This window comes from Somniosus microcephalus, unplaced genomic scaffold (assembly GCF_052327205.1).
Source record: "Somniosus microcephalus isolate GS21.2 unplaced genomic scaffold, FLI_Smic_1.0 unresolved_chr7, whole genome shotgun sequence".
NCBI classification, from domain to species: domain Eukaryota; kingdom Metazoa; phylum Chordata; class Chondrichthyes; order Squaliformes; family Somniosidae; genus Somniosus; species Somniosus microcephalus.
In genome coordinates this window covers 42,397,768-42,424,627 of record NW_028225185.1, presented here as the reverse complement: position 1 = coordinate 42,424,627, position 26,860 = coordinate 42,397,768, and the positions used below count along the sequence as shown (strand labels likewise).

The 26,860-nt window shown below is 52.8% G+C and overlaps 1 protein-coding gene across 1 annotated transcript in view; it reads right to left on the bottom strand.

Annotated features, from left to right (window-relative positions):
* hdac6 (histone deacetylase 6) overlaps positions 1-26,860 on the bottom strand; it is a 224,721-nt gene that overhangs the window by 81,737 nt on the left and 116,124 nt on the right. Inside the window, exons 12-19 of the mRNA XM_085978338.1 lie at positions 24,932-24,997; positions 23,125-23,184; positions 19,405-19,494; positions 18,583-18,689; positions 15,215-15,282; positions 10,530-10,707; positions 7,843-7,971; positions 3,658-3,826 (exon numbers count right to left, since the gene is read on the bottom strand). Coding sequence (XP_085834464.1) covers positions 3,658-3,826; positions 7,843-7,971; positions 10,530-10,707; positions 15,215-15,282; positions 18,583-18,689; positions 19,405-19,494; positions 23,125-23,184; positions 24,932-24,997 — 867 coding nt within the window. The remainder of the gene's footprint in view (positions 1-3,657; positions 3,827-7,842; positions 7,972-10,529; positions 10,708-15,214; positions 15,283-18,582; positions 18,690-19,404; positions 19,495-23,124; positions 23,185-24,931; positions 24,998-26,860) is intronic.

The window sequence follows — 26,860 nt, the reverse complement described above, 5'->3', positions numbered from 1 at the left end:
ACTCGGCTTCTTGGCGCTGTCGGAAGTCGGAACACCTCAATACCCCTGTAACAGGAGTCTGACTCTCCCGCGCTGCTGGTAGTCTCTTCTGATCTGCCATTTTACAGGGGTACTGTGTGTCTCCCATGCTGCTGGTAGTCATTGCATTGCATTACCCTTAACTGGCAGTACTGTACTTAATCAAGCATCTTCCACCATCCATTTAACACAACATTCTGTAGGTGAGTACCCAATTACTGTATACCGCACATTTCTTGATTTTTTTAAATTTTTCTTTGTTGAAAATAGCTTCGGTAGATAACCCTCTCCGTCATCCGGAATTTTTGATCAACTGGCAACACGCCGGTCCCGTCGGTGCCGGTTACCAAAGAGTTTTCTGTACCATTATTCAAGAAGGGTAGTAGGGATAAACCAGGGAATTACAGGCCAGTGAGCCTAACATCAGTGGTAGGGAAATTATTGGAAAAAATTCCGAGGGACAGAATTAGTCTCCACTTGGAGAGGCAGGGATTAATCAAGGATAGTCAGCATGACTTTGTCAGGGGGAGATCATGTCTGACCAATTTGATTGAATTTTTCAAGGGGGTGACTAGGTGTGTGGATGAGGGTAGTGCAGTTGATGTAGTCTACATGGACTTCAGTAAGGTTTTTGACAAAGTCCCACGTGGGAGACTGGTCAAGAAGGTAAGAGCCCATGGGATCCAGGGCAATTTGGCACATTGGATCCAAAATTGGCTTAGTGGCAGGAGGCAGAGGGTGATGGTCAAAGGTTGTTTTTGTGACTGGAAGCCTGTGTCCAGTGGTGTACCACAGGGATCGGTGCTGGGTACTTTGCTGTTTGTAGTGTACATTAACGATTTAGATATGAATGTAGGAGGTATGATCAGTAAGTTCGCAGATGACACGAAAATTGGGGGAGTGGTAAATAGCGAGGAGGGAAGCCTCAGGCTACAGGACAATATAGACGGGTTGGTCAGATGGGCAGAACAGTGGCAAATGGAATTTAACCCTGAAAAGTGTGAGGTGATGCATTTTGGGAGGACTAACAAGGCAAGGGAATATTCAATGAATGGTAGGACCCTAGGAAGGACAGAGGATCAGAGGGACCTTGGTGTGCAGGTACATAGATCCCTGAAGGCAGCAGGACAGGTAGATAAGGTGGTTAAAAAGGCATATGGGATACTTGCCTTCATTAGCCGAGGCATAGAATATAAGAGCAGGGAGGTTATGATGGAGCTGTACAAAACGTTAGTTAGGCCACAGCTGGAGTACTGTGTGCACTTCTGGTCGCCACACTATAGGAAGGATGTGATTGCATTGGAGAGGGTGCAGAGGAGATTCCCCAGGATGTTACCTGGGCTGGAGCGCTTCAGCTATGAAGAGAGACTGGACAGGCTGGGGTTGTTTTCCTTAGAGCAGAGAAGGCTGAGGGGGGACCTGATTGAGGTGTACAAAATTATGAGGGGCATAGATAGGGTAGATAGAAAGGAACTTTTCCCCTTAGTAGAGGGGTCAATAACCAGGGGGCATAGTTTCAAGGTAAGGGGCAGGAGGTTTAGAGGGGATTTGAGGAAAAACTTTTTCAACCAGAGGGTGGTTGGAATCTGGAACTCACTGCCTGAAAGGGTGGTAGAGGCAGGAACCCTCACAACATTCAAGAAGCATTTAGATGAGCACTTGAAACGCCATAGCATACAAGGCTACGGACCAAGTGCTGGAAAATGGGATGAGAATAGACAGGGCTTGATGGCTGGCGCGGACACGATGGGCCGAAGGGCCTCTTTCTGTGCTGTATAACTCTATGGGCAGGATTTTCATTGGGCCGTGGAGTCGGGATTGGAGGCGTTGGGGGGGTTAAAATCCCCAAATCAGGGGTCCCGACCCCATCCCGCACCCAAACCCGCCTCCATGCCAGTTTCAAAGGAGGCGGGTACCCGCCCCGCACTGGGACCCGCCTACCCGAGGCGGGAAGGGGATTAGTGCCAATTAACTGCCTGTTAACAGGCAGTATTTAGCCTAATCCCTATTTTTATTGTTGAAGTGTGGGATTCCCGACGGCTCCAAACCACGCCAAGTTAGAGGAGGCGGGCCGTCGGGTTGAAGCACTTGGAGGGGTCGAGATGTCGGTGTTCAGGTGAGTGATGGGTGCATGAGTGCAAAGGTAAGTGTGTTTGGTGTGTCTAAAGTGATTAAATAAGTTTAAATTACCTTTTCAGCCTTCCTTCCTTTAGGTCCCAGGAGTCCCTCATCTCACCGGCACAGAAAGCAGAATGGCTGCGAACTGTCAAAAGTGACAGCCTTCAGCTTTCTGTGCCGGTGAGATTTCTAACTGAGTCTGTGGAGAAGGACTCAGGTTAGAAGTCAGACTGTCAGTGTTTGACAGCTTCAAACAGCTGTGAAATGCTGATATTTCATCTGTCAAAACCGCTTGACAGATGAAATTTCAGTCTGTGACGTCACCTGTTGCCGGGTGGCCCCTAATTGGCCTGCGTGCTCAACAATGTCAATCAAGTCAAAATCGCGTGGGTTGGCCGCATCTCGATGGAGGCGGAACTACAACCCCGAAAGTTGTAGTCCCGCCTCCTACCCGACTCCTGAGTTAAAATCCTGCCCTATGACCCCTGTTATAAATCACATCATCATGAAGAAACGACTCATGAAATAACACTGGACGGCCAGCTGGTGGCGCCATCCAAGGAGTATAAATACTCGGGTGTGGGCCCAGCTTTCCCAGGACATTTTGTAAGACAGGAACCAGTGAAGTACAACTAGACCTCCATGTTTTGAAACAAGTTGATTAAAGCCTTGCTTTATACTCGAACCAAGTGCGTAGTGAGTTTTATTATGTCAATTTAATCAACTTGTTTCAAAACATGGAGGTCTAGTTGTACTTCACTAGTTCCTGTCTTACAAAATGTCCCTGGCAGGCTGGGCCCACGCCCGAGTATTTATACTCCTTGGACGGCGCCACCAGCTGGCCGTTGTAGAAGTGCCTTACTTCTTAGCTCTGGGTAATGACTCAATACACACTTGGATTCGTCAGACGGACAGGCCTTTTATTTCTCTTGCAAGGGGAATCAGCACCTCTACTCAAGGGGTGAGGCTACTATTCCAATGATACAGCGTAAGCGTTCCATATTTATACAGTGTAACAAACAAGTTTAATTGACATTCCTTTGTTCCTCAATCAGGATACATTTTAGATTAATCATTAGGTCTTATGACATATTGACAGAAGGATCCTGGACACATAAGTCAACGGTTAAGATATAACAGGATATGAATCGTGTAACCGGAGGTCCTCCTTAATCTTAATCGTGTATCTGGAGACTAGATCTAACAAATTATTAGGTCACTGGGTATTTCAGAAACGAAACCCATTGTTTCACTTCTACATTCTCATTAGGTGGGCAGACATCTGTTCTTGGCTGTAATCCAGGTATGTGCAATAGCTCTAGTTACACATCGACTCTTTACCTGTGTCAAGTCTGAAAACTTTTACCCAGCAAGCACTTGAAATTAACCCCTTATATCATGTAGATTTCCTCACCGTCCAGTGTTATTTCACGAGTCGTTTCTTCATGATGATGTGATTTATAACAACCCCACACCCCCGCACACACACGACCTTTGACCGCAACCGAACCGGCTGCTTACCTTCCCGGTCAGCACAGCCTCCACCACATTGAAGACGGAGCCGGCGGCCAGCAGGGCGCTGTCGTACGACTTGGGCCCGATGTAGATGGAGTTGTACGCGTAGCACAGGCGGTGCAAGTCCCGGGGCTTCAGCTGCCTCGTGGCTTTCAGGGTCTCGATGTACTCGGACCTGAAAGAGGGCGGGAAGAGAGAGAAAAGACGTTACTACTTCTCACCTCCCCCCCCTCCGGCCCACCGTCGGATCCCTGCCTCCTCCCCGCACACCTCCCCCCGCCACCCCAACACTCTCTCTCCGTCACTGCAGCCTGGGGGTTTTGGGTCCGGCATAACGTCGTAGACCGAAGCTCCAATCCTAGTAGGGGATACAGTAAAAACTGTGCGGGTTTAGCAGGTTAAGCAGCAGCAATTCTCATTGATTCAGCACCGTTAACGTAGTAAAACGTCCCACGGCGCTTCACAGGAGCGTAAATCAGACAAAATTTGACCCCGAGCCACATAAGGAGATATTAGGGGCAGGTGACCAAAAGCTTAGAGTCAAAGGGCATGATTTTCATTGAGCCGTGGAGGCGGGATTGGAGGCATGTGGGGGGTTTAAAATCTCGAAATCGGGGGGCACGAACCCATCCCGCCCCCAACCTGCCTCCATGCCAGTTTCAAAGAAGGCGGGTACCCGACCTGCACTGGGACCCGCCCCCCGAGGCGGGAAGGGGATTAGTGCCAATTAACTGCCTGTTAACAGGTAGTTAACAGGCAGTTTTTAGCCTAATCCCTATTTTTATTGCTGAAGTGTGGGATTCCCGACGGCTCCAAACCACGCCAAGTTAGAGGAGGCGGACCGTCGGGCTGAAGGGCTTGGAAGTGTAGGGATTTCGCAAAATCCCCTATTTCCCTGAAGATTGAAAAATATTGGTCCACATCGTGGACGAAGAATTGGGTGATGTGACTTGTCTACAATGTTTTAAAATGTGCCTAGAACCGCAAAAGACTGCGCTGAGATGGAAAGAGCGTGGACAACACCGGAGTCGTGGAGCTCTGTGGAAAATATTTCACACACCTTAAGACAGTACTTTTATTAATAAATTGTTCCCTGGAGTCTGGGCAATCACAAAAGGTTTTAAAATGGCCACAGAAAGCATTGGCCAAGATAGTGGGGCTTAAAAAGCAGCTTGAGTTGTCTGTGTGAAAAAGTGGGAGGATACAGTGGCAGTCAAAGACCTGCCAATCAAAGGGAGGTTCCCTTCGAAGCACTTGAAGTTGCTTATTTACTTAAGAGATTAGCCCACTTGAGGCCAACCGCAGGACAATCGATTGAAACTGCTTCTGTTTACACAGCCATTCAAAGCACTCACAGACAATGATAGACTGAAACCATGGAACGGATTTTGATATGTAACAGTTTAAGCAATGAATGGGTTTTTGAATCACCCATTATTGGACAATACGGCAGTTGGATTCCCTTTTGTTTTAGCCCAGGTGAGCTCCGGATGTGGGCGGGAACATTTCGGCCCCACAGTGCAGACACATTAACCCATTCCAACCACTTTGAATCAGCCAATCACAGCGTTTCTTTTGTGTATTGGAACTTTTGGGGCGCGAATTTTCCAGACAGGCAAACAGCAAGGGGGCTCACCAGGTATATAAGATAGCTCCTGAGAAGCTATCGCTCTGTTTTTACTTCCTGAGACCACAGGTGAGCTTCTCTCTCTCACTTCGCTGGACCACAGGTGAGCAGGGTTTCTGACTCCTCAGCAAAGTGACCTAGTAAGGAGTTAGGGGATGGTGAATTAAGGGGATATTGCTAAGATTGTTTAATTAACATTGTAGCCATTTAATCCCTCGTTTTTACCGTCTGCATTCCCCCATTTAAGCAATTTTACTGTAATTACTGTGTTCGTGTGGTATAGTTTATAATTTGATTGTAGTTCATTTAGTTAATAAAACTTGATTTTTTTCTCTCATCCAAACCACGTGTCTGTTTTAATATCATTAATTATAAGTCCTTCAGTCAGAACTGGAAGGTGGGGCAGCGATTCGAAACCGCTGTTTGAAAATTGGTTTATTGGAAATTGGTTTACAGTGTAGCAGCAGGCTGCCTGACCAGGTGAATTACCGTAAACCAGGTAAAAGATTGGAATTGGTCAGAGTGAAGGCAAAGGCTGCAAGACCAGGTAAATTACCTTAAACCAGTTAAAAGATGCCCCCCTACAGAAGGATCGAGATGTCCGGTGTTCAGTTGAGTGATGGGTGCATGAGTGCAGAGGTAAGTGTGTTTGGTGTGTGTAAAGTGTTTAAAGAAGTTTTACTTACATGTACTTACCTTTACAGCCTTCCTTCCTTCAGGTCTCGGGAGTCCCTCATCTCACCGGCACAGAAAGCAGAATGGCCGCGAGCTGTCAAAAGTTGCAGCATTCAGCTTTCTGTTCCGGGGAGATCTCTGAATCATCCTGAGAGGAAGGAATTAACTTAGTGTACAGATTGTCAGTGTTTGACAGCTTCAAAGAGCTGTGAAACGCTGATAATTCATCTGTCAAAAGCTCTTGACAGATGAAATGTCAATCTGTGACGTCACCTGTTGCCGGGTGGCCCTTAATTGGCCTGCTGAGCCCGCTGGGCGGGATTAACAAGGTCAATCAAATGAAAATCACGTGGGTTGGCCACAACTCGATGGAGGCGGGACTACAACCCCGAAAGTTGTAGTCCCGCCTCCTACACGCCTCCTCAATGAAAATCCAGCCCATAGAGTTATACAGCACAGAAAGAGGCCCTTTGGCCCATCGTGTCCACGCCGGCCATCAAGCCCAGTCTATTCTAATCCCATTTTCCAGCACTTGGTCCGTAGCCTTGTATGCTATGGCGTTTCAAGTGCTCATCTGAATGCTTCTTGAATGTTGTGAGGGTTCCTGCCTCTACCACCCTTTCAGGCAGTGAGTTCCAGATTCCAACCACCCTCTGGGTGAAAAAGTTTTTCCTCAAATCCCCTCTAAACCTCCTGCCCCTTACCTTGAAACTATGCCCCCTGGTTATTGGCCCCTCTACTAAGGGGGAAAAGTTCCTTTCTATCTACCCTATCTATGCCCCTCATAATTTTGTACACCTCAATCAGGTCCCCCCTCAGCCTTCTCTGTTCTAAGGAAAACAACCCCAGCCTGTCCAGTCTCTCTTCATAGCTGAAGCGCTCCAGCCCAGGTAACATCCTGGTGAATCTCCTCTGCACCCTCTCCAATGCAATCACATCCCTCCTGTAGTGTGGCGACCAGAACTGCACACAGTATTCCAGCTGTGGCCTAACTAGCGTTTTGTACAGCTCCATCATAACCTCCCTGCTCTTATATTCTACGCCTCGGCTAATGAAGGCAAGTATCCCATATGCCTTTTTAACCACCTTATCTACCTGTCCTGCTGCCTTCAGGGATCTATGTACCTGCACACCAAGGTCCCTCTGATCCTCTGTCCTTCCTAGGGTCCTACCATTCATTGTGTATTCCCTTGCCTTGTTAGTTGGTCAAAGAGGTCAGTTTTAAGCAATGTCTTAAAGGAGGAGAGAGGCGGAGAGGTTTAGGGAGGGAATTCCAGAGCTTGGGGCCCTGGCGCGGTTGCCATTGGTGGAGTGATGGAAATCGGGGGGGGGGGATGCGCGAGAGGCCAGAATTGGAGGAGCGCAGAGATCTGGGAGGGTTATAGGGGCTGGAGGAGGTTACAGAGATAGGGTGGGGGGGGCGAGGAGGCAGTGGAGAGATCTGGACATGAGGTGACCCTAAACGCCAACAGTACCTCAAACACTGCCAGTCAGTGCCTCAGCTCCCTGGCTTTAGGTAAGTGGGGAGTGTCCCTACAGGGAGAGAGTGTGCAATCCACATCAGGGCAAACAGAGACTGTCCCTGTGTGGGTAAGCTCTGGAATTCCCTCCCTAAACCTCTCCGCCTCTCTCTCCTCCTTTAAGACTCTCCTTAAAACCAACCTCTGTGACCCAGCTTTTGGTCACCTATCCCTAATATCTCCTTATGTGGCTCGGGGTCAGATTGTGTCTGCTGTGAAGCACCTTGGGACGCTGTCGAAGCAATGCGAGCTGCCGTTTACTTGAGTGGGGAGGGTCCCTATAGGGAGAGAGTGAGATCCTGAAACACAGGGATGGTTGGCCTTGTGTCAAGCAGGTAAACGGAAAATAGTATTCCTTCTGCTACTTACGAGTGACACATTTCCAGATCGCTCTCCATGGCCTGTGAGGCAGGGATCTGACGGCACCTCTCCACGATATGCAGCTCCTTGTGACGGGTGAAGATCTGAGAGATTCGCTCAGGCTGTTCCGGGTGTTGACTGGAGCAAAAGAGCAGAGTTTAGCGTTTGTTATTGCCCTTCACTCTCACTCGACAGGGCGCACACGCACGCACACACAGACAACATCAAGCACAGACGCACACGCGTGCACACAGACAGACGTCAAACACAGACACACGCGCGCACACACAGACGCCAAACACAGACACACACGCGCACACACAGACGCCAAACACAGACACACACGCGCACACACAGACAGACGTCAAACACAGACACACATGCGCACACACAGACGCCAAACACAGACACACACGCGCACACACAGACGCCAAACACAGACACACACGCGCACACACAGACGCCAAACACAGACACACACGCGCACACACAGACGCCAAACACAGACACACACGCGCACACACAGACAGACGTCAAACACAGACACACATGCGCACACACAGACGCCAAACACAGACACACACGCGCACACACAGACAGACGCCAAAAACAGACACACACGCGCGCACACAGACAGACGCCAAAAACAGACACACACGCGCACACACACAGACGCCAAACACAGACACACACGCGCACACACAGACAGACGTCAAACACAGACACACATGCGCACACACAGACGCCAAACACAGACACACACGCGCACACACAGACGCCAAACACAGACACACACGCGCACACACAGACAGACGCCAAAAACAGACACACACGCGCACACACACACAGACGTCAAACACAGACACACACGCGCACACACAGACGTCAAACACAGACACACATGCGCACACACAGACGCCAAACACAGACACACACGCGCACACACAGACAGACGCCAAAAACAGACACACACGCGCACACACACACAGACGCCAAACACAGACACACACGCGCGCACACAGACAGACGCCAAACACAGACACACACGCGCACACAGACGCCAAAAACAGACACACACGCGCACACACACACAGACGCCAAACACAGACACACACGCGCACACACAGACAGACGTCAAACACAGACACACATGCGCACACACAGACACACACGCGCACACACAGACGCCAAACACAGACACACACGCGCACACACAGACAGACGTCAAACACAGACACACATGCGCACAGACAGACGCCAAACACAGACACACACGCGCACACACAGACAGATGCCAAGCACAGACACACACGCGCACACACAGACGCCAAACACAGACACACATGCGCACACACAGACGCCAAACACAGACACACACGCGCACACACAGACAGACGTCAAACACAGACACACACGCGCACACACAGACGCCAAACACAGACACACACGCGCACACACAGACAGATGCCAAGCACAGACACACACGCGCACACACAGACAGACGCCAAGCACAGACACACACGCGCACACAGACGCCACAGACTCACATGCGCACACAGACGCCAAACACAGACACACACGCGCACACACAGACAGATGCCAAGCACAGACACACACGCCACACACAGGCAGACGCCAAACACAGACACACACACGCGCGCACACACAGACGCCAAACACAGACGCGCACACGTGCACAGGCAGACGCCACAGACACACACGCGCAGACGCCAAACAGACACACACGCCGCACACAGACAGACGCCAAACACAGACACACGCGTGCGCACACAGACGTCAAACACACACACGCGCGCGCGCACAGACAGACGCCAAGCACAGACACACACGCGCACACAGACGCCACAGACTCACATGCGCACACAGACGCCAAACACAGACACACACGCCGCACACAGACAGACGCCAAGCACAGACACACACGCGCACACAGACAGACGCCACAGACTCACATGCGCACACAGATGCCAAACACAGACACACACGCCGCACACAGACAGATGCCAAGCACAGACACACATGCGCGCACACAGACAGGTGCCAAATACAGACACACACACGCATGCAGACAGACGCCAAACACAGACACACACGCGTGCACAGACGGCAAGCATAGACACACACGCGCACACAGACAGATGCCAAGCACAGACACACATGCGCGCACACAGACAGACGCCAAACACAGACACACACACGCATGCAGACAGACGCCACACACAGACACACAAGCGCACAGACAGATGCCAAGCACAGACACACGTGCGCGCGCACAGACGCCAAACAGACACACACGCCGCACACAGACCGACGCCAAATACAGACACACACACGCATGCAGACAGACGCCACACACAGACACACAAGCGCACAGACAGATGCCAAGCACAGACACACACGCCGCACACAGACGCCAAGCACACACACGCGCGCACAGACAGACGCCAAACACAGACACACACGCCGCACACAGACAGACGCCAAGCAGACACACACACGCGCACACAGACGCCACACAGACTCACATGCGCACACAGACAGACGCCAAACACAGACACACACGCCGCACACAGACAGACGCCAAGCAGACACACACGCGCGCACACAGACGCCAAGCACAGACACACACGCGTGCGCACAGACGCCAAACACGCATGCACGCGCCAAGCACTTACAGGTCCCACATGTTGTAGTGCGCCTTCATCCTCTCGTCGTACAACAGCCCTGTCCGATCATCGGGCAGTGGTCTCATCACTTCCGCCATCGTGCGGTCCAGCGTCTCCTCGACGTCGATCGTCGGCTCCTGCACCTGCACCTCGACGTCCTTCAGATTTTCGCGCCACGAGCTCGCCTCTAAGAGGCAGAGAGAGAGAGAGGAGCTCAGTGCTTCTAGCCCTGAAGCCAGCGCTGCGCAGATCCTGCCCGTCATTGCTGGCACCATCACAGGCTCCGTCTTCAGTCAGGTGCTGCGGCAGACATGGGGGGCGCTATCGAGACCGTCGCAACGCCCCTGGACTAGGAAGGGGCTGCCGACAGGGCCCCGATTCCCCTCCGGTGAGGCCAGTCCAGAGATGGCTGGATCACGGCTCGAAGGCCGGGCGTCGCACAGCCCGCCGCAGTCGAAGAGCTCAAAAGGGGAACTCGGGCAGCGATCCAGCCGATGGGGGCTCGGATGGGAGAGCAAAGGACAAGGGAGGCCCAAATCCTACGGTTCAAATAGGAGAGTCTGGGACGGGGAAGAGGACGGGGAGAGGGTGGGGGCAAGGGGCAGGAAAGGGTGCGGGGGGGGGGGGGGAGCGGGGAGGGGGAGGGGAAGCGGGTGCGAGGGGGGGGGGGGGAGGGGGAGCTCAGTCTCCAATGGTGTGCGGTGCTCGGATTAAAAGCCCGCGACTGACCCACAGTCTAAGCCTGAAATGGATTGCATAGAACGTACGGCACAGAAAGAGGCCATTCGGCCCAACCAGTCCATGCCGGTGTTTATGCTCCACTCGAGCTTCCTCCCGTCTTTCCTCATCTAACTCTATCAGCGTAACCCTCTATTCCCTTCTCCCTCATAATGCTTGTCCAGCCTCCCCTTAAATACTATTCGCCTCGACCACTCCCTGTGGTAGCGAGTTCCACATTCTCACCACTCTCTGGGGAAAGAAGTTTCTCCTGAATTCCCTATTGGATTTCTTGGTGACTATCTTATATTGATGGCCTCTAGTTATGCTCTTCCCCACAAGTGGAAACATTCTCTCTGTATCCACTCTATCAAAACCTTTCATCATTTTAAAGACCTTTATTAGGTCACCCCTCAGCCTTCGGTTTTCAAGAGAAAAGAGACCCAGCCTGTTCATCCTTTCCTGATATGTATACCCTCGCATTTCTGGTATCATCCTTGTAAATCTTCTCTGTACCCTCTCCAGTGCCTCTATATCCTTTTTATAATATGGTGACCCAAACTGTACGCAGTACTCCAAGTGTGGTCTAACCAAGGTATATGGAGACCAGAACTGTGCACCGTGCTCCAAGTGTGGTCTAACCAAGGTATATGGAGACCAGAACTGTGCACAGTGCTCCAAGTGCGGTCTAACCAAGGTATATGGAGGCCAGAACTGTGCACAATGCTCCAAGTGTGGTCTAACCAAGGTATATGGAGGCCAGAACTGTGCACAGTGCTCCAAGTGTGGTCTAACCAAAGTATATGGAGGCCAGAACTGTGCACAATGCTCCAAGTGTGGTCTAACCAAGGTTTAAGGAGACCAGAACTGTGTACAGTGCTCCAAGTATGGTCTAACCAAGCTATATGGAGACCAGAACTGTGCACAGAGCTCCAAGTGTGGTCTAACCAAGGTATATGGAGACCAGAACTGTGCACAGTGCTCCAAGTGTGGTCTAACCAAGGATATGGAGACCAGAACTGTGCACAGTGCTCCAAGTGTGGTCTAACCAAGGTATATGGAGACCAGAACTGTGCACGGTGCTCCAAGTGTGGTCTAACCAAGGTATATGGAGTCCAGAACTGTGCGCAGTGCTCCAAGTGTGGTCTAACCAAGGTATATGGAGGCCAGAACTATGCACAATGCTCCAAGTGTGGTCTAACCAAGGTATATGGAGACCAGAACTGTGCACGGTGCTCCAAGTGTGGTCTAACCAAGGTATATGGAGACCAGAACTGTGCACAGTGCTCCAAGTGTGGTCTAACCAAGGTATATGGAGACCAGAACTGTGCACGGTGCTCCAAGTGTGGTCTAACCAAGGTATATGGAGACCAGAACTGTACACAGTGCTCCAAGTGTGGTCTAACCAAGGTCTATGGAGACCAGAACAGTGCACAGTGCTCCAGGTGTGGTCTAACCAAGGTATATGGAGACCAGAACTGTGCACGGTGCTCCAAGTGTGGTCTAACCAAGGTATATGGAGACCAGAACTGTGCGCAGTGCTCCAAGTGTGGTCTAACCAAGGTATATGGAGACCAGAACTGTGCACAGTGCTCCAAGTGTGGTCTAACCAAGGTATATGGAGACCAGAACTGTGCACAATGCTCCAAGTGTGGTCTAACCAAGGTATATGGAGACCAGAACTGTGCACGGTGCTCCAAGTGTGGTCTAACCAAGGTATATGGAGACCAGAACTGTGCGCAGTGCTCCAAGTGTGGTCTAACCAAGGTATATGGAGACCAGAACTGTGCACGGTGCTCCAAGTGTGGTCTAACCAAGGTATATGGAGACCAGAACTGTGCACAGTGCTCCAAGTGTGGTCTAACCAAGGTATATGGAGACCAGAACTGTGCACGGTGCTCCAAGTGTGGTCTAACCAAGGTATATGGAGACCAGAACTGTGCACAGTGCTCCAAGTGTGGTCTAACCAAGGTATATGGAGACCAGAACTGTGCACAGTGCTCCAAGTGTGGTCTAACCAAGGATATGGAGACCAGAACTGTGCACAGTGCTCCAAGTGTGGTCTAACCAAGGTATATGGAGACCAGAACTGTGCACGGTGCTCCAAGTGTGGTCTAACCAAGGTATATGGAGACCAGAACTGTGCACCGTGCTCCAAGTGTGGTCTAACCAAGGTATATGGAGGCCAGAACTATGCACAATGCTCCAAGTGTGGTCTAACCAAGGTATATGGAGACCAGAACTGTGCACGGTGCTCCAAGTGTGGTCTAACCAAGGTATATGGAGACCAGAACTGTGCACAGTGCTCCAAGTGTGGTCTAACCAAGGTATATGGAGACCAGAACTGTGCACAGTGCTCCAAGTGTGGTCTAACCAAGGATATGGAGACCAGAACTGTGCACAGTGCTCCAAGTGTGGTCTAACCAAGGTATATGGAGACCAGAACTGTGCACAGTGCTCCAAGTGTGGTCTAACCAAGGTATATGGAGACCAGAACTGTGCACGGTGCTCCAAGTGTGGTCTAACCAAGGTATATGGAGACCAGAACTGTGCACAGTGCTCCAAGTGTGGTCTAACCAAGGTATATGGAGACCAGAACTGTGCACAGTGCTCCAAGTGTGGTCTAACCAAGGATATGGAGACCAGAACTGTGCACAGTGCTCCAAGTGTGGTCTAACCAAGGTATATGGAGACCAGAACTGTGCACAGTGCTCCAAGTGTGGTCTAACCAAGGTATATGGAGACCAGAACTGTGCACGGTGCTCCAAGTGTGGTCTAACCAAGGTATATGGAGACCAGAACTGTGCACAGTGCTCCAAGTGTGGTCTAACCAAGGTATATGGAGACCAGAACTGTGCACGGTGCTCCAAGTGTGGTCTAACCAAGGTATATGGAGACCAGAACTGTGCACAGTGCTCCAAGTGTGGTCTAACCAAGGTATATGGAGACCAGAACTGTGCACAGTGCTCCAAGTGTGGTCTAACCAAGGATATGGAGACCAGAACTGTGCACAGTGCTCCAAGTGTGGTCTAACCAAGGTATATGGAGACCAGAACTGTGCACGGTGCTCCAAGTGTGGTCTAACCAAGGTATATGGAGACCAGAACTGTGCACTGTGCTCCAAGTGTGGTCTAACCAAGGTATATGGAGGCCAGAACTATGCACAATGTTCCAAGTGTGGTCTAACCAAGGTATATGGAGACCAGAACTGTGCACGGTGCTCCAAGTGTGGTCTAACCAAGGTATATGGAGACCAGAACTGTGCACAGTGCTCCAAGTGTGGTCTAACCAAGGTATATGGAGACCAGAACTGTGCACAGTGCTCCAAGTGTGGTCTAACCAAGGATATGGAGACCAGAACTGTGCACAGTGCTCCAAGTGTGGTCTAACCAAGGTATATGGAGACCAGAACTGTGCACGGTGCTCCAAGTGTGGTCTAACCAAGGTATATGGAGACCAGAACTGTGCACAGTGCTCCAAGTGTGGTCTAACCAAGGTCTATGGAGACCAGAACAGTGCACAGTGCTCCAGGTGTGGTCTAACCAAGGTATATGGAGACCAGAACTGTGCACGGTGCTCCAAGTGTGGTCTAACCAAGGTATATGGAGACCAGAACTGTGCGCAGTGCTCCAAGTGTGGTCTAACCAAGGTATATGGAGACCAGAACTGTGCGCAGTACTCCAAGTGTGGTCTAACTGTTATGAATCTTACGATCCATGAAGAAAGACGCATGAAATAACGCTGGACGGCCAGCAGGTGGCGCCGTCCAAGGAGTATAAATACTCGGGCGTGGGCCCAGCTTGTCCAGGACATGTTGTAAGACAGGAACTAGTGAAGTACAACTAGACCTCCATGTTTTGAAAGAAGTTGATTAAAGCCTTGCTTTATACTCGAACCAAGTGCGCAGTGAGTTTTATTGCGTCACTAACCAAGGTACGATACAATTCGGCACACGAACCTCCCCTTTAAGTACTCACCGTGCTTCTGAAGGCACTTCCAGTGTTTTCGGTGGACGGTGATGACTGCGGCTATCGACTCCAAGGCACTACAACAAAAGGGATCTTCAGTATTAAAGTCAAGGGGTTTTCTCCTTCCCCCTCCACTGAGGCCGCAGTGCAGAGTAAAGCTCCCTCTACACTGTCCCATCAAACACTCCCAGGGCAGGTACAGCACGGGTTAGATACAGAGTAAAGCTCCCTCTACACTGTCCCCATCAAACACTCCCAGGGCAGGTACAGCACGGGTTAGATACAGAGTAAAGCTTCCTCTACACTGTCCCATCAAACTTTCCCAGGGCAGGTACAGCACGGGTTAGATACAGAGTAAAGCTCCCTCTACACTGTCCCCATCAAACACTCCCAGGGCAGGTACAGCACAGGTTAGATACAGAGTAAAGCTCCCTCTACACTGTCCCCATCAAACACTCCCAGGACAGGTACAGCACGGGTTAGATACAGAGTAAAGCACCCTCTACTCTGTCCCATCAAACACTCCCAGGGCAGGTACAGCACGGGTTAGATACAGAGTAACGCTCCCTCTACACTGTCCCATCAAACACTCCCAGGGCAGGTACAGCACGGGTTAGATACAGAGTAAAGCTCCCTCTGCACTGTCCCATCAAACACTCCCAGGGCAGGTACAGCACGAGTTAGATACAGAGTAACGCTCCCTCTACACTGTCCCATCAAACACTCCCAGGACACGTACAGCACGGGTTAGATACAGAGTAAAGCTCCCTCTACACTGTCCAATCAAACACTCCCAGGGCAGGTACAGCACGGGTTAGATACAGAGTAAAGCTCTCTCTACACTGTCCCATCAAACACTCCCAGGGCAGGTACAGCACGGGTTAGATACAGAGTAAAGCTCCCTCTACACTGTCCCCATCAAACACTCCCAGGGCAGGTACAGCACGGGTTAGATACAGAGTAAAGCTCCCTCTACATTGTCCCCATCAAACACTCCCAGGGCAGGTACAGCACGGGTGAGATACAGAGTAAAGCTCCCTCTACACTGTCCCATCAAACTTTCCCAGGGCAGGTACAGCACGGGTTAGATACAGAGTAAAGCTCCCTCTACACTGTCCCATCAAACTTTCCCAGGGCAGGTACAGCACGGGTGAGATACAGAGTAAAGCTCCCTCTACACTGTCCCCATCAAACACTCCCAGGGCAGGTACAGCACAGGTTAGATACAGAGTAAAGCACCCTCTACTCTGTCCCATCAAACACTCCCAGGGCAGGTACAGCACGGGTTAGATACAGAATAACGCTCCCTCTACACTGTCCCATCAAACACTCCCAGGGCAGGTACAGCACGGGTTAGATACAGAGTAAAGCTCCCTCTACACTGTCCCATCAAACACTCCCAGGGCAGGTACAGCACGAGTTAGATATAGAGTAAAGCTCTCTCTACACTGTCCCATCAAACACTCCCAGGGCAGGTACAGCACGGGTTAGATACAGAGTAAAGCTCTCTCTACACTGTCCCATCAAACACTCCCGGGGCAGGTACAGCACGGGTTAGATACAGAGTACAGCTCCCTCTACACTGTCCCCATCAAACACTCCCAGGGCAGGTACAGCACGGGTTAGATACAGAGTAAAGCTCCCTCTACACTGTCCCATCAAACACTCCCAGGGGAGGTACAGCACGGGTTAGACACAGAGTAAAGCTCCCTCTGCACTGTCCCCATCAAACACTCCCAGGGCAGGTACAGCACGGGTTAGATACAGAGTAAAGCTCTCTCTACACTGTCCCATCAAACACTCCCAGGGCAGGTACAGCACGGGTTAGATACAGAGTAAAGCTTCCTCTACACTGTCCCATCAAACACTCCCAGGGCAGGTACAGCACGGGTTAGATACAGAGTAAAGCTCCCTCTACACTGTCCCCATCAAACACTCCCAGGGCAGATACAGCACGGGTTAGATACAGAGTAAAGCTCCCTGTACACTGTCCCATCAAACACTCCCAGGGCAGGTACAGCACGGGTTAGATACAGAGTAACGCTCCCTCTACACTGTCCCATCAAACACTCCCAGGGCAGGTACAGCACGGGTTAGATACAGAGTAAAGCTCCCTCTACACTGTCCCCATCAAACACTCCCAGGGCAGGTACAGCATGGGTTAAATACAGTGTAAAGCTCCCTCTACACTGTCCCCATCAAACACTCCCAGGGCAGGTACAGCACGGGTTTGATACAGAGTAAAGCTCCCTCTACACTATCCCATCAAACACTCGCAGAGGAAGTTGGGTAGGTGGGGTTGAGGGATACGGGGAGAAGGTGGGATTGAGGGATATGGGGAGTAGGTGGGTAGGGGGGATTGACGGAGATGGGGAGAAGGTGGAAGGGTGATGTTGAGGGATATGGGGAGAAGGTGGGTGGGTGGGGTTGAGGGATATGGGGAGAAGGTGGGTAGATGGGGTTGAGGGAGATGGGGAGAAGGTGGGTGGGTGGAGTTGAGGGATATGGGGAGAAGGTGGGTAGGTGGGGTGAGGGAGATGGGGAGAAGGTGGGTGGGTGGGGTTGAGGGATATGGGGAGAAGGTGGGTGGGTGAGGTTGAGGGAGATGGGGAGAAGGTGGGTGGGTGGAGTTGAGGGATATGGGGAGAAGGTGGGTGGGTGGGGTTGAGGGAGATGGGGAGAAGGTGGGTGGGTGGGGTTGAGGGAGATGGGGAGAAGGTGGGTGGGTGGGGTTGAGCGATATGGGGAGAAGGTGGGTGGGTGGGGTTGAGGGATATGGGGAGAAGGTGGGTGGGTGGGGTTGAGCGATATGGGGAGAAGGTGGGTGGGTGGGGTTGAGGGAGATGGGGAGAAGGTGGGTGGGTGGGGTTGAGGGATATGGGGAGAAGGTGGGTGGGTGGGGTTGAGGGAGATGGGGAGAAGGTGGGTGGGTGGGGTTGAGGGAGATGGGGAGAAGGTGGGTGGGTGGGGTTGAGGGAGATGGGGAGAAGGTGGGTGGGTGGGGTTGAGGGAGATGGGGAGAAGGTGGGTGGGTGGGGTTGAGGGAGATGGGGAGAAGGTGGGTGGGTGGGGTTGAGGGAGATGGGGAGAAGGTGGGTGGGTGGGGTTGAGGGAGATGGGGAGAAGGTGGGTGGGTGGGGTTGAGGGAGATGGGGAGAAGGGTTGTTTGGGGGGATGTTGACCTGTGGAGATGTGTCAGGCTTCTTTGAGCTGATAACCTCTGGGAAATCCTAGAGATTATGACCTTCTGGTCCAGGTCTCCGAGATGAAAGCCCAGTCACCAACCAGAGCCCCACATCTTCCTCTGGTAACCATCAGTACACTGGCCTTTGAGAATGCGGCAGCTTCGGCCATCTTGCTGCCCTTTGACCTCTTACCTCTCGCTGGGGCTGGAGGGCAACTCCAGCCGGGGGCACGGGTCACCGAGCAGCGCCTTCAGACACGCGCAGGTGGCCTCCGCCGTGGATCGCAAGTTGAAGCCGCCCTGCCGAACACGGAGAGCAGAAGGGTCGGTTAGGCAGGACCTGACACCATTAGGGATCCGAGTGCCTGATCTCGGCCCCATTGAACTTTCACCGGGTTGGGGGGTGGGGGCGTGTGAAGGGGAACAAGGCTGGAGATACATTTCCCACCCTCGCTGGGGCACAGGCTCAGAGGCCGTCCTCTGGTGCCTCACCCGATTTTCGACCGGCTATTCTACCACGGGGGGAGGGTCGCAGACGAGCCCGAATCTGTCCGCTCTCCCCCCCGCTAAGTTGACACACAGAGACTGGGGGAAGGGGAAGGTGGGATGGGGGCTTAAGTACACTTGCTAGCGACCGTGACGTAGCTGAACCAATGGGAGGTTGTGGGGAGGGGGTTCAATCGGAGCTTGACTTCCAATCACACTTCAGCATTGCATATCAATTACACCCCCAAAACAAACCCACTACCTTAGCGGCTCTTTAAAGTGCAGCAGGGTAGGACTGAGGTTTATTAAGCTCCTTGTTGGGAGCATTTCCGATTGAGCGACCTTCAGCGGCGATTCCCGACGGGTGGGATATTCCACTGTGATGAGCATCACAGCCCTGCTCGATCAAGGTTCACTGGATCAGGATCGGGCGCGGTTAGAGCCCCGCCTCTCCCCGCGGGATGGTAACAGAAGCCCTTTCCCCCCTTACTTCCCCCCCCCCACCACCGTCGGGTATCTGCTGCATTACCTCCAGGGAGAGAAGGAGCCTCCCCTCGGCCAGGGGCATCAGCATGCGGGTCAGTTGAGCGAAGCAGGCGGGGGTGGCCGCCATCATCCCCTAGGGGGGAGAAAGCAAAAAACACATCAGTGAGCTGGAGGAGCCGCGAGGGACCATCCCCGACCCGCGAAGGAAACGGCTTCGGCACCTCCTCCTCTTCAGCCGGCCGACCTCCCGCGGCATTGCTCATGGTTTGAGGCCGAGCTGTTCGATAATTTAAGGCGCGTTGCAGAAACCGGCAGATTTATCCCCCCCTGGCATTGCTCATGGTTAGAGGCTGTGCTGTTTTATAATTAAAGGGGAGTTACTGAAACCGGACGACCCCCAGTGGCATTGCTCATGGTTAGAGGCTGAGCTGTTTTATAATTAAAGGGGCGTTATTGATACCAGACGATCCCCAGTGGCATTGCTCATGGTTAGAGGCTGTGCTGTTTTATAATTAAAGGGGAGTTACTGAAACCGGACGACCCCCAGTGACACTGCTCACGGTTGGAGGCTGTGCTGTTTTATAAAGGGGTGTTACTGAAACCGGACGATCCCCAGTGGCATTGCTCATGGTTAGAGGCTGTGCTGTTTTATAAAGGGGCGTTACTGAAAACGGACGACCCCCAGTGGCATTGCTCATGGTTAAAGGTTGTGCTGTTTTATAATTAAAGGGGAGTTACTGAAACCGGACAACCCCGGTGGCATTGCTCATGGTTAGAGGCTGTGCTGTTTTATAAAGGGGCGTTATTGATACCAGACGATCCCCAGTGGCACTGCTCATGGTTAGAGGCTGTGCTGTTTTATAAAGGGGCGTTATTGATACCAGACGATCCCCAGTGGCATTGCTCATCGTTAGAGGCTGTGCTGTTTTATAATTAAAGGGGTGTTACTGAAACCCGACGATCCCCAGTGGCACTGCTCATGGTTAGAGGCTGTGCTGTTTTATAAAGGGGAGTTACTGAAACTGGACGATCCCCAGTGGCACTGCTCATGGTTAGAGGCTGTGCTGTTTTATAAAGGGGAGTTACTGAAACTGGACGATCCCCAGTGGCATTGCTCATGGTTAGAGGCTGTACTGTTTTATAAAGGGGCGTTACTGAAACTGGACGATCCCCAGTGGCACTGCTCATGGTTAGAGGCTGTGCTGTTTTATAAAGGGGAGTTACTGAAACCGCACGATCCCCAGTGGCACTGCTCATGGTTAGAGGCTGTGCTGTTTTATAATTAAAGGGGTGTTACTGAAACCCGACGATCCCCAGTGGCACTGCTCATGGTTAGAGGCTGTGCTGTTTTATAAAGGGGCGTTACTGAAACTGGACGATCTCCAGTGGCATTGCTCATGGTTAGAGGCTGTGCTGTTTTATAAAGGGGAGTTACTGAAACTGGACGATCTCCAGTGGCACTGCTCATGGTTAGAGGCTGTACTGTTTTATAAAGGGGCGTTACTGAAACTGGACGATCCCCAGTGGCATTGCTCATGGTTAGAGGCTGTGCTGTTTTATAAAGGGGCGTTACTGAAACTGGACGATCCCCAGTGGCACTGCTCATGGTTAGAGGCTGTACTGTTTTATAAAGGGGCGTTACTGAAACTGGACGATCCCCAGTGGCATTGCTCATGGTTAGAGGCTGTGCTGTTTTATAAAGGGGCGTTACTGAAACTGGATGATCCCCAGTGGCATTGCTCATGGTTAGAGGCTGAGCTGTTTTATAAAGGGGAGTTACTGAAACCGGACGACCCCCAGTGGCATTGCTCATGGTAAGAGGCTGTGCTGTTTCATAAAGGGGCGTTACTGAAACTGGATGATCCCTAGTGGCATTGCTCATGGTTAGAGGCTGAGCTGTTTTATAAAGGGGAGTTACTGAAACCGGACGACCCCCAGTGGCATTGCTCATGGTTAGAGGCTGTGCTGTTTTATAAAGGGGAGTTACTGAAACCGGACGACCCCCAGTGGCATTGCTCATGGTTAGAGGCTGTGCTGTTTTATAAAGGGGCGTTACTGAAACTGGACGATCCCCAGTGGCATTGCTCATGGTTAGAGGCTGTGCTGTTTTATAAAGGAGTGTTACTGAAACTGGACGATCCCCAGTGGCACTGCTGTTTTATAATTAAAGGGGAGTTACTGAAACCCGACGATCCCCAGTGGCACTGCTCATGGTTAGAGGCTGTGCTGTTTTATAATTAAAGGGGAGTTACTGATACCGGACGATCTCCCCTGGCATTGCTCATGGTTAAGGGTTGATCAGTCTTCTAATTAAAGGGGCGGTACTAAAACCGGCAGACCTTCCCCTGGCATTGCTCATGGTTAGAGGCTGAGCTGTTTTATAATAACTGGAGTGTTACTGAGACTGGGATATAAACTGTGTAGGAGTGGGAATAGACGGGATGCTGGGCGGTTCTTCATTCCCCAGAGAGCAGGGAGCCTCTGGAACATGTTGCCGGCTGGTGCGGTGGACGCTGACTCTCTCTATCCCTTCAAAAGGGAGCTGGGCAGGTTCCTGACTGGGGCAGTGATGGCGTCGTGTAGAAGGTAAGTGGGTTTAGAGACAATACGCGGTCCGTGTGATCTCTTGGACTGGTTTCCATGGCCTGAGGGGGTGGGGGACAGAATACACACCAATCACAGGGGGAGAGAATACACCAATCACAGGGGGAGAGAATACACACCAATCACAGGGGGAGAGAATACACACCAATCACAGGGGGAGAGAATGCACCAATCACAGGGGGAGAGAATGCACCAATCACAGGGGGAGAGAATGCACCAATCACAGGGGGAGAGAATGCACACCAATCACAGGGAGAGAGAATACACACCAATCACAGGGGGAGAGAATACATACCAATCACAGGGGGAGAGAATACACCAATCACAGGGGGGCAGAATGCACCAATCACAGGGGGAAGAGAATACACCAATCACAGGGGGAGAGAATACACCAATCACAGGGGGAGAGAACACACACCAATCACAGGGGGAGAGAATACACCAATCACAGGGGGAGAGAATACACACCAATCACAGGGGGAGAGAATACACACCAATCACAGGGGGAGAGAATACACCAATCACAGGGGGAGAGAATACACCAATCACAGGGGGAGAGAATACACCAATCACAGGGGGAGAGAATACACCAATCACAGGGGGAGAGAATACACCAATCACAGGGAGGCAGAATACACACCAATCACAGAGGGAGAGAATACACCAATCACAGGGGGAGAGAATACACCAATCACAGGGGGGCAGAATACACACCAATCACAGAGGGGGGCGAATACACCAATCACAGGGGGAGAGAATGCACACCAATCACAGGGGGAGAGAATACACCAATCACAGGGGGAGAGAATACACCAATCACAGGGGGGCAGAATACACACCAATCACAGAGGGGGGCGAATGCACCAATCACAGAGGGGAGAGAATGCACCAATCACAGGGGGAGAGAATGCACCAATCACAGAGGGGAGAGAATGCACCAATCACAGAGGGGAGAGAGTGCACCCTGGGAATGGCTAAACTCATTTCACATGGGAGTGTTAGAGTCAGACAGAGGAAACTTTACCCCCACCCCCCACACCCCCAGTCAGCACCTGAAGGCCAGGTCCCTCTCACACTGTCCATCAGTCTCACTGCCCTGCACCCCGCCATACCGCACAGATCTCTGTCGGATGGTGGGGGGCGAGCGGGAGCCTCTTACCTGGGGGTCTCCGAGGACGGAGTCGAATCCGGCAGCGACCAGGATCAGGTTAGGGCGGTACTGGAGGAGGGAAGAGGCGAGAGCAGAGGTCAGACACAGAGAGAGAGTGGGAGGAATGCTTTTGGTTCACTATTACTACAGCTTTCGCACACTTAGAAATTCACTCCTTCTGGTTTCATCAATATTCTGGAATTGTTCTGTTAGCACAATAAATAATTGACATCTTCCCTTCTTCTCCCTCCCTCCCCGCCCATCTCCTCCTCTCCCTTCCCTCACTTATCTGTCCTTCCCCATCCTCACTCACCTCCCAGCCCTGTCTTACTACAGTTATACAGGGCCTTGGTGAGACCACACCTGGAGTACTGTGTGCGGTTTTGGTCTCCTTACCTAAGAAAGGATATACTTGCCATAGAGGGAGAGCAGCGAAGGTTCACCAGACTGATTCCTGGGATGGCAGGACTGTCCGTATGAGGAGAGATTGGGTCGACTAGGCCTGTATTCACTAGAGTTTAGAAGAATGAGAGGGGTTCTCATTGAAACGTATAAAATTCTGACCGGGCTAGACAGACTGGATGCAGGGAGGATGTTTCCCCTGGCTGGGGTGTCTAGAACGAGGGGTCACAGTCTCGGAACACGGGGTAGGACATTTAGGACTGAGATGAGGAGAAATTTCTTCATTCAGAGGACGGTGAACCTGTGGAATTCTCTACCACAGAAGGCTGTGGAGGCCAAGTCACTGAATCTATTTAAGAAGGAGATAGATAGATTTCTAGACACAAAAGGCATCAAGGGGTATGGGGAGAGAGCGGGAATATGGTATTGAGATAGAGGATCAGCCCTGATCATATTGAATGGTGGAGCAGGCTCGAAGGGCCGAATGGCCGACTCCTGCTCCTATTTTTCTATGTTTTCTATCCCCTCCATCCCTTCCCCTCCCTTCCATTTCTCTCTCCTCACTTCCCCTCGCTCCCTTCCTGTCTCCTCGTCTGCCCGCCCCTCCCCTCCCTGTTCCTTCCCGTCTCATCTGCCTGCCCCTCCCCTCCCTTACCTGTCCCTTCCCGTCTCCTCGTCTGCCCGCCCCTCCCCTCCCTTACCGTCTCCTCATCTGCCCGCCCCTCCCCTCCCTTACCTGTCCCTTCCCGCCTCGTCTGTCCGCCCCTCCCCTCCCTTACCTGTCCCTTCCCGTCTCCTCGTCTGCCCGCCCCTCCCCTCCCTTACCTGTCCCTTCCCGTCTCCTCGTCTGCCCGCCCCTCCCCTCCCTTACCTGTCCCTTCCCGCCTCGTCTGTCCGCCCCTCCCCTCCCTTACCTGTCCCTTCCCGTCTCCTCGTCTGCCCGCCCCTCCCCTCCCTTACCTGTCCCTTCCCGTCTCCTCATCTGCCCGCCCCTCCCCTCCCTTACCTGTCCCTTCCCGCCTCGTCTGCCCGCCCCTCCCCTCCCTTACCTGTCCCTTCCCGTCTCCTCGTCTGCCCGCCCCTCCCCTCCCTTACCTGTCCCTTCCCGTCTCCTCGTCTGCCCGCCCCTCCCCTCCCTTACCTGTCCCTTCCCGTCTCCTCGTCTGCCCGCCCCTCCCCTCCCTTACCTGTCCCTTCCCGTCTCCTCGTCTGCCCGCCCCTCCCCTCCCTTACCTGTCCCTTCCCGTCTCATCTGCCCACCCCTCCCCTCCCTTACCTGTCCCTCTGCCCTCCCCTCCATTTCTCTCTCCTCACTTCCTTCCTGTCTCCTCGTCTGCCCGCCCCTCCCCTCCCTTACCTGTCCCTCCCCGGCCTCACTCTCTCCCCTCCCTCACCCCACCCCTCCCCGACTCACCTCGTGCGCGATGGGAAGCAGGAGTTTGTGGAAGACGGCGATGTAATCTGCGTCCGACATCATTGTCTGTAAAGGAGCAAGAGACGTGGGGGGTGAACTCACAGGGCTGGGAGTGGGGCATAGAGGCTGCTGAAGACCCCCATCAACCGCGCGCCGCCCACTGAGCCGGCGAGTTCCCTATCTCGGCTGAGCTGCCAGGTCTGTGGGAGGGAAACCAGACCACGCTTGAATACTCCAATGACATAATGCCCGCGCTTCTCTGGTGCCTCATCGCTGGAGTGCAGCCACATTATAGGCGCACAGCAAGATCCCACCAACAGCCATGCGATGAAAACGCAGTTCATCTGTGTTTTTTTTTTAGTGATGTTGGTTGAGGGATAAATAATGGCCCCCCGGACACCGGTGAGAACTCCCGCCCCGCCCGCCCCGCGCTTCTTCCAATAGTGGCCGTGGGATCTTTTACATTCACCTGAGAGGGCAGACGGGGCCTCGGGTTTAACGTCTCCTCCCGAAAGACGGCACCTCCGACAGTGTGGCGCTCCCTCAGTACCGCCTCTCCGACGGTGCGGCGCTCCCTCAGTACCGCCCCTCCGACAGTGCGGCGCTCCCTCAGTACCGCCCCTCCGACAGTGCGGCACTCCCACAGTACCGCCTCTCCGACAGTGCGGCGCTCCCTCAGTACCGCCCCTCCGACAGTGCGGCGCTCCCTCAGTACCGCCCCTCCGACAGTGCGGCGCTCCCTCAGTACTGCCCCTCTGACCGTGCGGCGCTCCCTCAGTACCGCCCCTCCGACAGTGCGGCGCTCCCTCAGTACTGCCCCTCCCACAGTGCGGCGCTCCCTCAGTACCGCCCCTCTGACCGTGCGGCACTCCCTCAGTACCGCCCCTCCGACAGTGCGGCGCTCCCTCAGTACCGTCCCGCCGACAGTGCGACGCTCCCTCAGTACCGCCCCTCCGACAGTGCGGCGCTCCCTCAGTACCGCCCCTCTGACAGTGCGGCGCTCCCTCAGTACTGCCCCTCCGACAGTGCGGCGCTCCCCCAGTACTGACACCGGGGGGGGGATTGTCGGGCCTGGATTATGGGACTCGAGTCTCTGGAGTGGGGGCTCCAACCCACAACCTTCTAACTTAGAGGGGGTAGAGAGGGAGCCCCTATTGAGCCAAGCTGCCATTCCCGGACACTCCTGAAGCAATCCGTTAGAGAACGACATCGGCAGCACCCGCCCATCTCTCACAACGCTTGGCGTGAAAGGGGAAACGTCTTTGACGCGATACTTCGAAGCTTGTCAAGATTCTCAGCGGTTGCTTGAATCCAATTTCATTCGTGTCGGGCTGGTGAGCAGGAACCCAGGCTGATAACCCCAGCCCCCGGCCCCCCACCCATGAGTGGTCACCGAGGCTCCGACTGTTACCCTGACTGAAGTCAGCTCGGACCAGGGATCGATCGTGTTCCTTCATGGACAATGTTACCTTAAACCTTCACTCCCTCCACCGCCGGCGCACCATGGCTGCAGTGTGTACCATCTGTTATAAATCACATCATCATCAAGAAACTACTTATGAAATAACACTGGACGGCCAGCTGGTGGCGCCGTCCAAGGAGTATAAATACTCGGGCCTGGGCCCAGCTTGCACATGGACATTTTGTAAGACAAGGAACTAGTGAAGTACAACTAGATCTCCATGTTCTGAAACAAGTTGATTAAAGCCTTGCTTTATGCTCGAACCAAGTGCGTAGTGAGTTTTATTTCGTCACCATCTACAAGATGCACTGCAGCACCTCGCCAAGGCTTCTTCGGCAGCACCTCCCAAACCCGCGACCTCTTCCACCTAGAAGGACAAGGGCAGCAGGCGCATGGGAACACCACCACCTCCAAGTTCCCCTCCAAGTCACACACACCATCCTGACTAGGAAATATATCGGCCGTTC